At 56.9% G+C, this 15,590-nt stretch overlaps 1 protein-coding gene across 5 annotated transcripts in view; it reads left to right on the top strand.

The window, feature by feature from the left end:
• Positions 1-14,338, top strand: part of LRP5 (LDL receptor related protein 5) — a 125,295-nt gene extending 110,957 nt beyond the window's left edge. The window contains exons 18-23 of one of the 5 annotated variants that reach the window (XM_061162023.1): positions 1,202-1,438; positions 3,665-3,775; positions 5,185-5,421; positions 5,690-5,829; positions 12,345-12,442; positions 13,879-14,338. In XM_061162023.1, coding sequence (XP_061018006.1) covers positions 1,202-1,438; positions 3,665-3,775; positions 5,185-5,421; positions 5,690-5,829; positions 12,345-12,442; positions 13,879-14,140 — 1,085 coding nt within the window. In that variant the 3' untranslated portion in view covers positions 14,141-14,338. Of the gene's footprint in view, positions 1-1,201; positions 1,439-3,634; positions 3,776-5,184; positions 5,422-5,689; positions 5,830-12,344; positions 12,443-13,878 lie in introns of all 5 variants that reach the window. The other 4 variants (XM_061162013.1, XM_061162032.1, XM_061162042.1 and 1 more) reach the window with 4 other exon arrangements.
• Positions 14,339-15,590: the final 1,252 nt, after the last annotated feature.

Raw genomic sequence — 15,590 nt, 5'->3', positions numbered from 1 at the left:
TCACCGTGCACACATCCGTCTTTGGCTCCTTTGTCCCCGGTGTGTCCTCTGTGGCCAAACGCAGTGGGAACAGCGGGATTGTATTCATTTTTGTTCACATCTATTCCCCCATCTCCCATCCCCATTCAGTCCAGTGTGGACCCTGCAGTTATGGGGGAGGCACATGGGTTCCAAATGTTGAAAGGCTTAGTACATCATGAAATCAACACTTTTGTGAAATTGATGTCTTTTAATTTTTTTGGCCATGCTCTGTGGCTTATGCGTCTTAGTTCCCCCCAGGGATTGAACCTTGGCTACATCAGTGAAAGGGCCCAAGTCCTAACTGCTGGATGACCAGGGAACTCCCAATACCTTTTTCCTTAATCAGATTTTATGGATATTGATGACTGTTCTTAAACTTGACATGGAGTTTGGGCTGATTTCCGGGCCTCCAGTTTTCTGTGATTTTCCAGCAGAGGAGGGAGAGATGATGACAGGACCCCAGGGAAGGGGGGCAGCTCAGGGCCCAAGGGGCTCCTCCTGAGTGTCTCTGCTGGCACCCTGGCATTCATCATGCCCGTCTGTATCCAGGCCTGCAGGACGGTGCTCCTCTCTGAGCACTACTGTCCATACTTGGCTGCACTAGAGAAGTGGACCCTGAGGGGGGATGACTTAACCATGGCCACTGGTAGGAGGTGGCCCCAGATCTCCTGTCCTTCACCCTCTCAGCTCACCACCCTCTCATGACTCCCTCCACCAGGGAACCTTCGAACCCCCTCCCCACTGACTCTGCTCCCCCTCGGTACCCTTACCACCTGCCTTTCCTCAACCCACCCTTCAGTGAAGGGCCTGGGTCCTCCACCAGCCTCCACCACCATGCCTGTGGGCTCTCTGGGCGTTCACAGTGTTCTGGTCCCATTGCCCCAAATGTGTAATAGGTGTGGGTGTGGACCCCTGGCTTTCTGACCCTCCTACTTCCGGCGGGGGTGCAGTGGACACGCCGGTGTAGCCAGGCCCTGCACACACACCTATGCTTTGGGTCGACAGCTTCATGGCCTACTTGGGGCTGGAAGTGGGAAGGCAGACAGGACGCAGGGCAGTGGAGACGAGGTGGATACAGCATGTATGAACTGACCGTATTCCCCGCTCTGAAACCCAGACGTGCTTCGCCCAGCTTTTGCCCAAAAGCGGGCGCCCATGATGGCCTTTCTCTGCTCCGCAGAGCCTCCCACGTGCTCCCCTGACCAGTTCGCCTGCGCTACTGGGGAGATCGACTGCATCCCCGGGGCCTGGCGCTGTGACGGCTTCCCCGAGTGTGACGACCAGAGCGATGAGGAGGGCTGCCCAGTGTGCTCGGCCGCGCAGTTCCCCTGTGCGCGGGGCCAGTGCGTGGACCTGCGGCTGCGCTGTGATGGCGAGGCTGACTGTCAGGACCGCTCGGATGAGGCGGACTGCGACGGTGAGGCCCCGCCCCGCCCCGCCCCCAACAAGGTCCCGCCCCTGTGTGGCCCCGCCCACCCCCTAGGACGTCCGCTTGGCCTCCTGGAGCTTGGGCTTTACCCGGCCGCACAAGAGTAGGGTCACTGTAGAACCTTTGCCAAGGTGCGTCAGCTTGGGAAGGAAAAAATGTTAGTTACAGGCCCCCTGAAGGCTCCTGCCGTCTGCCCTACCAGTTTGGCATGAAGGTGGGCTATGAGAATCTGTCTTGCCTTCCTTCATTCAGTCAAGAATTTTACAGAAATCCCAAGACAAATGTGTTAGTCGGCTAGCTTTCCATGATTTACACCCTGGTTAATTCCCATCCCCAAAGGCAGTACCAACGAGTCTGTGGGATAATGCTTACTTCTGGGCGATTTCTAGCATCCCACTGAACCAGGAGTTACAGAGAGATTTGTCTGGTCAGCCTGGGTCCACTCTGACCAGCAGGATTTTCCTTTAGACCGTGACAGTGAAACAAATGTTTGTACTCCCTCTGAGTTTTTCCTTTTATAAATAAATGACCTTCTCGGTTGGTTCCTGCCACATATTGTCAGCACCTCGGCCACGTGTTGACTGCTACTGAGCTAGCTGTTAATAGGTCTTTCTAGCAGCTACCCCCATAGCCACTGGGTCCTGTACTTGGATAACTCAGGTTTTATCTGTTCCCCGCCCACTCATGATAAGCAGCCATTCTGTGGAAGATGAAGGCCTGGGGGTCATTACCCCAAATGTTTTTATAAAGCCAGTCGTAAAGTCTTTACAGCTCATAGACCCTTTGAGAACTTGATGGAGACTAGACCAGGGATTAGCACACTGTGGCCTAAGGGTTAAATCCAGGCCACCACCTATTTTGGTAATAAAGTTTTGGGTGCATGCTACATCACCTCAGTCATGTCTGACTCTTTGGGACCCCATCAACTGTAGCCCACCAGGTTCCTCTGTCCATGGGATTCTCCAGGCAAGAATACTGGAGTGAGTTGCCTTGCCCTTCTCCAGGGGATCTTCCTGACCCTGGGATCGAACTCCTGTCTCTTATGTCTCCTGCATTGCAGGCAGATTCTTTACCATCTGAGCCACCAGGGTAAATTGGTATTCTTTACCAACTTAGCTGCCTAAGTTTTATTAGGACACAGCTAGGCTCATTCATTTACATGTTATCTTGCCTGAAAACAGCAGAGTTGAGTAGTTACTGTAGAGACCTATCTGTCTCTTTACAGAGGAGTTTTCTGAGCCCTGCCTTACGCTGTTGGCCCCAGCTCGGCCTGGTGGCCAAGATCTCGGCGGGTGGCAGGAGCCCTTATTAGGAACCACTCCCCCCACTCCTCCCGCTGTGAGTTTCTCCTGGTGGAAGGAAGCCCTGGGAGAACAGCAGGCCCTGGTGCAGGCTCTGGGTTCCACCCTCTGTTTCAGAAGCTTCCTCTTCTGCTCGGTGACCAGGAGATCTGCCCACTGGTTGCACGGACAGGGTTCCTTGTCTCCAGTTTCGGGCTTGGGGAGCCTGGGCTGGGGCAGGTAGGGAGCGTAGACAGGAAGTACTGGGGGCAGGTGACCGGCGAGCCCCCTGGCAGCTCCCTTCCTCACAGGGCAGGCGCCCTTTCCAGGTCAGCAGGGCAGCCGCCGCATCTACAGTACCCAGCCTTCCTCTTCCTCTTCCCCTGAAAGCCTGAGAGCTGCATCAGTTGCTTGCGTGGCCAGCCTCTGCCTTTCCGGTTGAGCTCTGCCCCCGCTTCCTGACCCCCAGAGCCCTGTGGGCGCATTGGCCGTTCTCTGCCCCGCCTGGTTAGGAGCCTGGCTCCTGTGGGCCGTCCACTGATTGACTCTCACCTCCCCATGACCTGGGAGAGAGCCTGGGCTCAGGGCCTGTGGGAGGTCTGGTGCTTTGCAAGCCTGACCCATGGTAGGATCCTGGTGAATGATTACCTCCCTGGATCGTTGAGGTCTCTTCCCTGCCAGCCCGCCCCCAGCATTTCACAGGGCTTGAAAGGGGGGTGGTCATCAAGGGGAGGGTGAAGACTGGTTTGGCCGGAACCATGCCCCGACCTGGTCCTCGAAGGGGTCCCTTTGTCTGCCCTGCATTTGGATCCCAGACCTCTGCTGCTGGGCCTGGGGTCGCGGGGCTGGGTGCGCCTCTTGCTGGTCATCTGCTTAGTGCTCCTGGCTGCGTCATGCCCTCCAGCCTCTCTGAACGCAAGGCCCCTCCTTGCAGCCGTCTGCCTGCCCAACCAGTTCCGCTGTGCCAGTGGCCAGTGCGTCCTCATCAAACAGCAATGCGATTCCTTTCCGGACTGCGTGGACGGCTCCGACGAGCTCATGTGCGGTGAGCTGGCTTCCTGCGGAGGGCAGGGTTGGGGGGCGGGGTCACCTGTGCTGGGCTTCTGTTCCAGGACTGTGGGGTCCAGAGGGAGGAAATGGTGCGGACTAAAGAGGCTGGGAGGTCGGGAGTATCGGGCCTTGGTGGGGGAGTCAGGGAAGCCTTCCTGGAGGTGGAGACAGCCGTGAGGAGGGAGAGCTAAGGGGCATTTTAGCTGGGACAGAGGCACAGAAGCAGGCCCCCTTTGGAGAAGGCAGAGGTGGGTGGGGCTGACTGGTGGGCCGGGCCTGAGTGGCAGGCAGAGGCAGCATGTTTCTGCCCAGAGACCTCACTCAGCAGCGTCTGCCAGACAAGATCACCTGGTGGAATAGCGGCTGGGTCCCTTCCCTGGCAGCCTGCAGTCTGGCTGAGGAGGAGCCGTGTGTGGCAGTGTGCAGAAACACACATGCGCACGCACACGCACGCACACGTACACGCACGTGCTGCAGGCCCCTTGAATGGCATGGTCTGTACAGTCAGGGGTATAGGGGTGCAGAGGATGTGAAATGAGGGCAGTCAGAGAGGACTTCCTGGAGGCAGTGGCTCTTGAAAGGCTATCTGATTCAGACAGGAAGGGAGCTGGATTCCCAGGAAGTGGGGATGTGTTCACGCATCTGGGGATGTGGCCTCTTTGTTCACGGCAGAAGGAGCAGGGTTGAGAGCTCTGACTGCAAGATAGAGATGACTTATGAGTGGGGACGAAGGAGGGGTCCCAAGGGGACTCACTGAGCACTTTCGTACCGTCCCATCGACCTAGGGCAGGCCCCTCAGCTACCAGCTCAGGGGTGAGGTCTGGGGTCAGAGGGCAGCAGTGGGGCTCTGAGCCCTGCTCCTCTGGTGGGCAGGTGTCCACGCTGACCGTGTCTGTCTTCAGCCTCCTGTGTGACTGTGGCCCCAGTCATTGGGGTGATATTTATCCATAGTCAGGCCTCCTCGCTGGAACCAGCAGCTTTCCTCCCTTTCTTTGGGGGGTTTGGCCAGCTGGAGGGAACGGAGTTGACTGTCCCTAGAACCGTTGTGCTGACCTGATGGGGAAGTGAGTGTTCTTTGGACAAGGTTGAGTCTAGAGCCCAGACCGGGAAGCTCCGGGTCAGGGGCGTGAATAGGAGGAGGCTGCTTTGGAGGAGTCGCTGGTGAGGGGCTGGGGGCGGTGGGAGAGCTCAGTCTGGCTGAGGAGGGGCAGGAGGCCGCTGCGGGCAGTCTGGAGGGGGCAAGCCCTTCAGGGGTGCTGCCCCAGCCCCCCAGCAGCTCCACCAGTGGGTGCTGGGCCGGGTCGGGTCCGAGCCCTCCAGGGCACACAGCGCCTGCCCCCCCCGCAGGAGACCCGCCCCGTTTGGGTTGACGTCCACCGTCTCTCCCTGCCCGGCCTCCGGCAGAAATCACCAAGCTGCCCGCGGACGACGGCCCGGCCCACAGCAGCGCCATCGGGCCGGTCATCGGCATCATCCTGTCGCTCTTCATCATGGGCGGGGTCTACTTCGTGTGCCAGCGCGTGGTATGCCAGCGCTACGCCGGCGCTAGCGGGCCCTTCCCGCACGAGTACGTCAGCGGGACCCCCCATGTGCCCCTCAACTTCATCGCCCCTGGCGGCTCCCAGCACGGTCCCTTCACCGGTGAGGAGCGAGCCTGAGCCCCGCGAGGGCCCTGGAGGAGGTGGGGAGGGTGGTCAGGGCGGGCTGCGGGCGAGGGGGTCAGAAATGCTCTTTGGACTTGACCTGAGCTCGTCTGAGTCGCCCACTGGGGACACCCGTCATGTGGGGCTTCCTGTCCTGAGCCTGGGTCTCCTGGGCAGAGGGGCTGGAGAAAGCGCGCCGTGTCCGTGGGGCGCCCTGGCCCCTGACCAGGCTTCGCCCGCCCCCGCCCCCGGCCCCCGTCCCGCAGGCATTTCGTGCGGCAAGTCCATGATGAGCTCCGTGAGCCTGATGGGCGGCCGGGCCGGGGTGCCCCTCTACGACCGGAACCACGTCACCGGGGCCTCGTCCAGCAGCTCGTCCAGCACCAAGGCTACACTGTACCCTCCGGTGAGTGGGGGCAGGAGGAAGCCCGGCTGGCGTGGGGTCCCCAACCCATGACGTCAGGGCTTCTAGAATTACCAGCCAGCCGTTCCATCCCTCAGGATGGTGGATGCATTCACTCACCTCCCGGTCCTGACCTGTGGTTTTTTCCTTTCTCTTCTGTTGTTGGAGTGGAATTGCTTTACAGTGTTCTCATTTCTCTGTACCACGAAGTGAATCATCTGTGTGTGCACACGTATTCCCTCCTTCTTGGACCTCCCTCCCACCCTCTGGGTTTTCTGTTTAGAAAAGAGCACTCCCTGTTTATTGTGGATAATCCAGAAGTCACATGACGTCTAAAAAGTGGAAGTTGCACCCATAATCCCCTCTCCCAGGGGCGTCCTCGCATCTGGATGGCAGTCCTTATTCTGAGGGCCTCCCCCATCCGCGGGGCCTGTCTGGATGGACGTGAGCGTCCCTTCCGTATCCCCACCAGCAACACCCTATTTTCTTGCCCTAAGGCCTTGCTGGTTCCCAGAAAGTAGCTGGATTGTTTTCTAAGGACAGGCACTCACAGGGTGACTTTTGTGCTGACTTTTGCTCCCTGGAACTTCCGGCAGCCCAAGTGGGGTGTGGGCTGGCTCCAGGCCACACCCTAGAAGGAAATGATTGTCGAGGGTGACACTCTGAAGCCCTTAGTGTCCAGGTCCCACTGCAGGATCCCGAGGGGGACCTTCTCCTCCATGCTGGCTGGGAAAGCCGCCCCCCCATTGCCAGGACCATGGCCCGGGGAAACCGGGTGAGCTTGATGCATGGACGTGAATCTGGGGGTACGTGTCAGGTTCTGACTTTACCTGGTTCTCTGCTTCTTAATTCTTCAAAACCTGACTCCCTGTGATAGAATACTCTTCTGGGGTGAAGATGGCCCCTTGAACTTTCTCTGGGGGGGTCCCAGCGAGCGCCACCCACCAGGATGGGGCCTGCCCGCCCTTCTGAGTGTTCCCCACATCCAGCAGGGTGTTGCCCTTCCTTATTGCACCTGATCCTGGCAGGGTCTAGGAAGGAGGAGGCAGTGGGGGTTATTATCTTGGGTCCAAAGGAATGGGTCCGAGTCTCCTGGAGGCCTCGGGGCTGGGCTGTTTAGGGGTGGGGGAAGCAAGGAGTCAAGAGACTGGAGTTGAAGAACCCCTCCTCCCCACACTGTTCTTGTCCTTCCTGCTCCTGTTGTCACCTGACCTTCGGATGTTCCATGTAGCCAGCTAGAAACCCCAAGAACCCGTGTGAGACTTGAGCTGACTCCAGAACAGCCCCCTGCCCACGCCTTCCCCCCTCCCCCGACATAGACACCAGGATGCTTGCAGCCTCTGGGGAAGCTGGGAGCTGGGGGGATCGCGCTTCGCAGCAAGAGACGACAGTGACCACCAGCAGTTTTTTACAATGGCTTTATTGAGATATAGTTCACATACCATACAATCCACCCACTTAAAGTGTACAAGTCCCTGGGCTTTAGTATATTCACAAAGTTGTGCAGTCATCACCGTGGTTAAATTTAGAACATTTCATCATCCCCAAAAGAAACCCTGCCTGGAGCCAGCTGTTTAAAAATTAACTACGTTGCTTTGAATCAGTAATATACGTTCATGGTACAGAATTCAAAGGGCACAGTGAAAAGAGGGCCCAGCCTTTACCGTGACCAGGAATTCATCCCTCCCCAAGGGCACAGCCCCGTGCGGAGTTTATTGTATGTCCTCCCAGAGGAAATCTGTGCATAAGCGAGTATACGAGAGTGCGGACTTTATCTTCCCAGAAAAGAGAATAATTTTTTTTTCTTTAATTTTGGAGCTAATTGTAGCTCCAATTTGGAGCTAATTATCTGTAGTTGTAAAATATAATACAGAGTGGTCCCATCTCCCTTTCACCAGTTTTCTGCACTGGTAACATCTTATGTAACTATGGTTGTCTTAGCACATGCGTGCTGCTGTAACAAAAATACCGTAGACTGGGCAGCTTAAACTACACACATTTGTTTCTCACAATTCTAGAGGCTGGGACGTTAAAGATCAAGGTTCTGGTTTCTCCCTGTTGAAAGCCCAATTCTTGATTCATAGTCTTGTTTGTATATGGTAGAAGGCACGAGGGAGCTCTCTGAGGTCTTTTTTAAATTTTTTAAATTTTTTTTGGCCATGCCTTGTGGATCTTAGTTCCCTGACCAGTTCCCTGACCAAGGGCCAAACCTGCAACCTCCTGCGGTAGAAGTGTGGAGTCTCAACTCCTGGGCCCCCAGGGAAGCCCCCAGGGTCTCTTTCTTAAGGACACTTATTCCATCCCTGAGGGCTCTACCCTTGTGGCTTAAGCACCGTGAGAAGGTCCCACTCTTCAACCATCATGTTGGAGATTAGCTTTCAGTATATGAATTTGGGGGAGACCCAGACATTAAGTCTACAACAGTAACACAATATCATAACCAGTGCATTGATACAATTCCCTTTGACTTTATTTAGAGTTCACCAATTTTACATATGCAGTTTTTAAAGACAACTTTTAAAAAATCTATTTTTATTTGCTTGTTTATTTGGCTGCTCTGGGTCTTAGTTATCATGGGGTCTTTAATCACTGCATGCGAACCTTTCGTTGTGGCGTGTGTATATAGTTCCCTGATCAGGGATCGAACCCAGGCCCCCTGCACTTGGAGCATGGGGTCTTAGCCACTGGACCACCAGGCAGGTCCCAAAGACAGCCTTTTATTTTTAGAGCAATTTTAGATCCATAGCAAAATCGGGAGGAAAGTTGGGAGACTTCCCAAATCCCCCCTCCATCCATGATCAACCTTCTGCACCAGAGTGGGACGCCGGTTGCAGCCCATGAAGCTGCACCCAGAGGCCACAGTGTATGTCTGAGCTCACTCTTGGTGGTTTGGATTCTTGGTTGAATTCTGTGGGTTTGGACGAATGTGTAATGACATGTATCCACCCTTAGCATCTCGTACAGTGTAGTTCGGCATGTACTTTTTAAAACCTGCATGATAGCATCTGAAGGTAATGGTAGCTCCTCTCTCAGCCTCACCTTTTTTTTTTAATGAATTTATCTATTATAATTGGAGGCTAATTACTTTACAATATTGTGGTGGTTTTTGTCATACATTGACATGAATCAGCCACGGGTGTACATGTGTCCCCCCATCCCGAACCCCTCTCCCACCTCCCTCCCCATCCCATCCCTCAGGGTGGTCCCATTGCACTGGCCCTGAGGGCCCTGTTTCACACGCCGAACTTGGACTGGCGATCTGTTTCACATATGGTAATAGACATGTTTCAATGCTGTTCTCTCAAATCATCCCACCCTCGCCTTCTCCCACAGAGTCCAAAAGTCTGTTCACTATACCTGTGTCTCTTTTGCTGTCTCACATACAGGGTCGTCGTTACCATCTTTCTAAGTTCCATACATATGCGTTAATATACTGTACTGGTGCTTTTCCCTCTGACTTACTTCGCTCTGCATAATAGGCGGCAGTGCCCTCCGCCTCATTAGAGCTGACTCAGCCTCCCTTTTTGCTGCTGAGGCTCAGAGAACGGCTGGCCTTTACCCGGCACTTCGGAGGAACACCCTCCCCGCGTGCTGCATCATCCCGACTCCAGAAGGGGGCGCTATCCCCACCCTATTTCGCAATGAGGAGGCGGAGGGACTGAGTGGCTACCCGCCCCCCCGCTCCTCTCCTCCCCCAGGGCCATTCTGCCCGAGCTGACCACTCCCCACCCGGCCTCTCCTGCATCCTGAAGTTTGTTTTCATTCTCGGGCAGCGCAAGCTCCCTTCTTGGTGACTGGACAGCGCCCTTTGTTGGAGTGTGGCTGGGCCACACCGGTGGGTGTCTAGTCACCCCCAGGATCTTGTTACCCCAGCAGCAATGCTCAGAACTCCTGCAGTTTCCTCAATTAGGGGAGACGCCAGGAAGATGACCTGTACCTAAGGCTGAAGGTCATCTTGACCTTTCTTGCCAAGGTGGGGGGGTGGGGGGGTCTCCTCAAGAGATGACAGTCCCTCTTCCCACCAGCAGAGGGCAACACCGGCATGACTGTCCCTCTCACTCTCCTCGGGTCCAATTTAGGGTAAAAAAGGTATGGTAGTGTAATTTATATTTCAGTTATTACAAATGACGTCAAACATCTTTTTGTATGGTTAATAACCTTTGCAGTTTTATTTTCTCAGAAAGGTGTGTTTATGTCCTTTTTCTATTGGGTTGTTGGTTTTGTTGGCTTTTTTTAAAAATCCATTTGTAAGGGCTCTTTGGGTTTCCCAGGTGGCGCTAGAGGTAAGGAATGCCAATGCCAATGTAAGAGACGCAAGAGATGTGGGTTCAATCCCTGGGTTGGGAAGATCCCCCGGAGTAGGAAATGGCAGCTTTCCCCAGTATTCTTGTCTGGAAAAATTCAATGGACAGAGGAGCCTGGTGGGTTACAGTCCAGGGGGTTGCAAAGTCAGACATGCCTGAGTGACTGAGCACAGTGCAAGAGATATTGATGTATTAAAAGAATTAGCCTGGGGTATGGGTCGAAAATATTTTTCCTAGCTTTTGGTCTTTTGATTTGGTTTATGTTGTGTTTTGCCCTTTATACTATGAAATTAAGTCTGGAGGGGTTTTGGTCATGCCCAGAAAGATTTTCCCTCCTCATAAAAAATAGTTGCTTTCCATGTTCTCTTAATGTTCTCAAGATTTCATGTTTGTATTTAAAACTTGCCCTTGGAATGTAATTAGAAGGTCTGGGTGAGTCTGGAGGTACTGACTGTTTCTGTGCTGATGGCTTCCTGGCAGCTTTTATGAGTTGAGGTCCAGAAACCATATGGGGATTTGAACAGAGAAAGTTTAATACATTATTAGCAGGGATTGGAATTCCAGGGAGTTCGCCAGTGAGAGGTAAAGAGGACTCTTTAGAACACAGGAAAAGCAGATTATCTGGGAGGAGTGACGGGGAAGAGCCCCCAGCTACCACCAGAAGATAAAGAAGTGGCCAAGGTGCTGCACCAATAGGACTTGCTAGAGATCTGCCTACTGCCCTACTGGGAAGACTTCCCCACAACCCTTCCTTGACCTTCACTTTCCCAGCGCCCTGGGGGAGGTAGCTCTGACAGCCAGCAGGGAGGGGATTATGGGCAGGATCCCAAAGCTCCTTGGAGGTGGAAGTGAAGAGGAGCCAGGTCCAGTCAAGTTCAAGGGCAGATGCAGAAAAAGCTCCCCCCCCCCCCAACCTGGGGTGAGGGGCAGTGGGGGGCTAGGCCCTTTCTGCTGGCGGTGCTCCCTGACTGGTTTCTGCTCTCCTCTTCCCCCCAGCTGTACCTTCCCAGCTTTGGGGTCAAATCCTGAGCATCCCCAGGCTGGCTGTTTGGGCTGAAGAGGACCCTTCCCCCAGAAGAAGGAGAGGGGTCCATGTGGTTTCCGAAGGGCAGGGGAAGGGCCTGGGCTTTTCCTGTAGGTTATTCACCAAGTGTCAGGACCGCCTTAGGAAACAAGTCTTAATTTTTTTGTTTCTTTTTAAAATTTTTCTTTCTTGGCTTCGCTCTGAGGCATGTGGGATCTTAGTTCCTTGATCAGGGATTGAACCCAACACCTCCTGCATTGGAAGCACAGAGTCCTAACCACTGGACCACCAGGGGAAGTCCCTAGCCCCAGTTTAGAGATGAAGCTACTGAGGCCTCGGAAGGGGAAATCCCTCACCAGGGAGCCTGCTGCAGCTGGGAGGTGCTGCAAAGGACTCGGTCCACGTCTTCCCGGAGACAGGCTGTGCCCTGTCCACCACCCCAGGGACCTGGGGAGAGCCTGTCCTTCAGGGCACACGCGTAGTGATAGCCCTCTGCTCGCTGCGCCCCCTGCAGGGAAAGCTGGCAGGAGGTGGGTGGAGCGCGGGGGCGGGGAAGTGCAGACCTTCCTGGTGTCTGGGCCCCCGGGTCCTACGGCCCCCCTTGTGGGGCCCCTCGTGTGCTGCCTGGCTCTGAAGGACACGTGCTTGGCGGGAAGAGTTGTGTCTTTAGCACCACAGTTTGGGGGCAGTATAGTCCCTTGAGAAAGGGGCACCCTTTCCTGGTTGGTTGAGACGCTGGCCAGGCGGGCAGCTAGGCTGTAGCCCCCTCCCTGATGGGTGGACCCCCCTGCGTCTTCAGGGTTCCCCCAGGAGTGTTTGGAATAAGGAATGAATTATAGAGATTAGACTTTTGCACCACGTGGAAGGAGATGGGGAAGTAAAAGTCCCAGAGGAACCTCGCCAGGCGCTCTGAGGCCCAGCAACAGGCCCAGGCCGGCAGGGACACCTCCCCGCTGGTGACCGGGGTGCAGGACCCGTCTGGGACCTGAACGCGCTGGCCTGGGGTCACCACTGGTCAGCGGGGCGGCCCTGGCGGCCACCCTGCTCTGCCCATCCGCGTGCCCACCCGCAGGCCACGGCTGCCGCTTCGTCCCCCAGACCAGGAGGGGTCGTGGGAGGAGGCAAGGCGGGCGGGGTTGGCGGGACCGCGGGCTCCGGGGCTCGTGTGACCTCGCTTGGCCTCCCCTCAGATTTTGAACCCGCCGCCGTCCCCCGCCACGGACCCCTCCCTGTACAACGTGGACGTGTTCTACTCTTCCAACATTCCCGCCGCCGCCAGGCCGTACAGGTACGGAGCCCCCCGCGGTCCCGCGCCTGGCCCCCTTTCCCGGGAGAGACAGTGGGGAGGGGTCGGCGCAGCGCGGGGCGCGCTGAGGTCAGAAAGCACCCGGAGCCCGTGGATGGGAGCCCTGGGGGTCTTTGGAAGCCACCGGGGGTCCCCACCGCGGCTGGCCGGGTCCCCGAGGGCTCTGCTCTCAGACGGTGCTTGAATCCGGCTCCGGGACCGCGGAGGGGCAGCTACCCCGCGCTGCCTCCCCCAGCAAGGAGCGGGCGAGGCCGGCCTTCGACGGGGCGAACCTTCCTCCTTCCTCCCGGCGCAGGCCTGCTACAGGGGACGTCGGGTTCGGCTCCGCGGCCCAGGGGCGGGTCCGAGCCAGGCTGGGCGAGCTGAACCTGCTGAGCTTCAACCACCTGGTGGTCTCAGCCCACAGGGCCCACCCCGCCCCGGGCGGGCTACCTGATGGAGCACGTGGAGGCTGGGCCCCGCTAGGCTGGCCCCCCCGCCCGCGTGTAGAGAGCCGGGATCTGGGGGTGCCGGGGGAGGTGCTTCGTGGTCCTGGAGCCGCGGAGCCGCGGACCCTCGGAGAGCGGCGCCGCCCGCCCTCTGGTGGCCGTTTGGGGGACTCCCGGGCCTGGAAGGGGAGCCCCCCGATACGGAAGGCACAGCTCTTGACCGGGTGGTCACTGCTCTGGTCAGGAGCCTGCTGTGGCTCCCCAGCGCCTCAGCGTCACAGCCTGTCCCCAGGGGTCACGTCCACTCCAGCAGGCCAGCGCCCTCGACCTCCAGTCTGCTTTGCTCGCCTGTCCTCATTCTGGTCCTGCCTCCAGTACCTTTCCCCTCCGCGCTGCCTGTTGGGGTCCTGCTTGCTCCCAGGGCCCCACTGGGGTGTCCTCCTGCTGCACCTTCCTCAGCCACGGGCCCTTTGGAGCCGGCTCCCCCTTCCTGCCCACTGTGAGCCCCACCTCGGGCCCAGGCCACAGGGGATGGTCACCGGGGTCATCAGGAGACATCTCCGGGATCAAGACGGGACTGGCTGGTCTCCACTGTTCACAGCAATGATACAAATGGGGATAGCCGTCGAGCACTTTCTGGTGTCGGGCACTGTTTCTGGCACGTTCCCTGCAGAATCTCACTTTAATCCTCACAAACCGCTTTTGAAACGGATACCGTTTCATGCTTCCCATTTTATCGAGAAAAGGAAGCTCAGAGAGGTTAAGTAAGTTTAGCCCCAAGTGGGCTCTGGGGGCCTCGTTCTCCACAAAGGTGACCTTGGCCCAGGTCTGCAGTCCTTGCCAGGGCCCGGACTTGGCAGCCTTCAAGGTAAGTGCAGGCGCGCCCACCTTAGAGGTGGTACTGTGGAGGCTCAGAGGGGCCCAGGGACCGATGGACGTGCAGGCGGGCCACTATGAACGCAGACTCCCTTTTGCCTGTGTCCCCTCCAGGCCCTACATCATCCGCGGCGTGGCGCCCCCGACCACGCCCTGCAGCACGGACGTGTGCGACAGTGATTATAGCGCCAGCCGCTGGAAGGCCAGCAAGTACTACCTGGATCTGAACTCGGACTCAGACCCCTACCCGCCTCCGCCCACACCCCACAGCCAGTACCTGTCGGCGGAGGACAGCTGCCCGCCGTCGCCCGCCACGGAGAGAAGCTACTTCCACCTCTTCCCGCCCCCGCCGTCCCCCTGCACGGACTCCTCCTGACCTTGGCCGGGCCACCCCGGCCTCTCAGCACCCCTGTACATAGTTTTAAATATGAACAAAGAAAAAAATATATTTTATGATTTTAAAAAAATAAATATAGTTGGGATTTTAAAAACAGGAGAAATGTGAACAGTGATGGGGTGGGCAGGACAGGGAAAAACTTTGTACAATGGAGAAAATATTTATAAACCTAATTTTTTAAAACATCATTGCCATTCTTTCATGCCATGTGTGTGTGGGAGCTGCGTGTCCCCGAGGAGTGAACGACCCACCCTGGGCAGCTGTCGGAGTCCTGCCCTTATCCTCCTGGGCTCCTGGGTGCGGGCATCTCATCTTCAGGCTCCCCCAGGGAGGGGCGAGACCTCTGGGAAGAGGCCTGCGGGTGGGTCAGCTTTGTGGATGCCTGATGCATGCACGACTTGATGTTTGATTTTATGCTCTGCGATTGCTGTCCTGAAATTCTAGATAATTTGGAAGACTGAGGCCCTGCATTTTCATTTGGCCTTGGGCTCTGCAGGCTATATACCTGGGCTTTGGGCTATTCCCGGGCTGGTCCCTCCTACTGTCTGACCTGTGTGTGCCAGCTCAGGGCTGCTACTGCCCATCAAGACACACCCACCCCACCCCACCTGGTGGTCCAGTGGTTAGGACTCAGCGCTTTTACTGCCCAAGGCCTTGGTCCAATCCTGGTTGGGAAACTGAGATCCTGCAAGCTGCACGGTGTGGCCAAAAAAACAAACAAAAAACCAGCGCTGGGGGTGCTGCCATCCGTGTTGACCCAGTGGATGGTGTTGCCAAGCCACACTTGCCCCGGGTGGGGGAGGGAGACCCCAGCCCTCCTGCTCTCCCTGGCCCCCTGCATGCCCATCTCTCTGCGGACGGGCTGCAGACAGCCCAGCCCTCACCAAGACGGTCCATACACGCTACCTAAGGCCTGGCCTGCGCCCACCTGGGTGGTACTGGAGGAGACATGGGTCAGCCTGGTCCCTGCCCCGGGGGCCCCAGGCTGCGAGAGTCATGTTGTGTTGTCGGTAGGCTAGGCTGTTCTGGGGCCAGGTAGGAAGAACCACTTTTGCAGGGTTGGGAGGAAGGAAAAGGCAACAGCCAGGAAGGGCCTGACCCTCGGGGAGGTGGATGGGAGGTCAGGGGAGAATCGGGGCGGTGCTGGTGCGCCCTCCACTGGAGACTCAAAGCACAAAGAGCAGGAAGAAGAATGCACTCCTGACCCCCAAGGCCTGGAGACGGGTGACAGCCGACGGAGGGGAGTCTGGTGGGGTGAGGATGGCGTGGCCGTGAGGGCTCCAACTGTGGGCCCAGGGGTCAGAGCTGGGATGGGCCTGGCTTCTTGGGACCGATCTTTTTTTTTTTTAATTTTTGGCTCTGCTGGATCTTTGTTGCTGCGAGGGCTTTTCTCTAGTTGCAGGGAGGGGGGCTACTCTCCAGTTGCGAT

The sequence above is a fragment of the Dama dama genome, chromosome 2, assembly GCF_033118175.1.
Source record: "Dama dama isolate Ldn47 chromosome 2, ASM3311817v1, whole genome shotgun sequence".
Lineage (NCBI taxonomy): Eukaryota > Metazoa > Chordata > Mammalia > Artiodactyla > Cervidae > Dama > Dama dama.
Note: the sequence above shows the minus strand (reverse complement) of the source record. Positions and strands in the feature narration are given on the sequence as shown.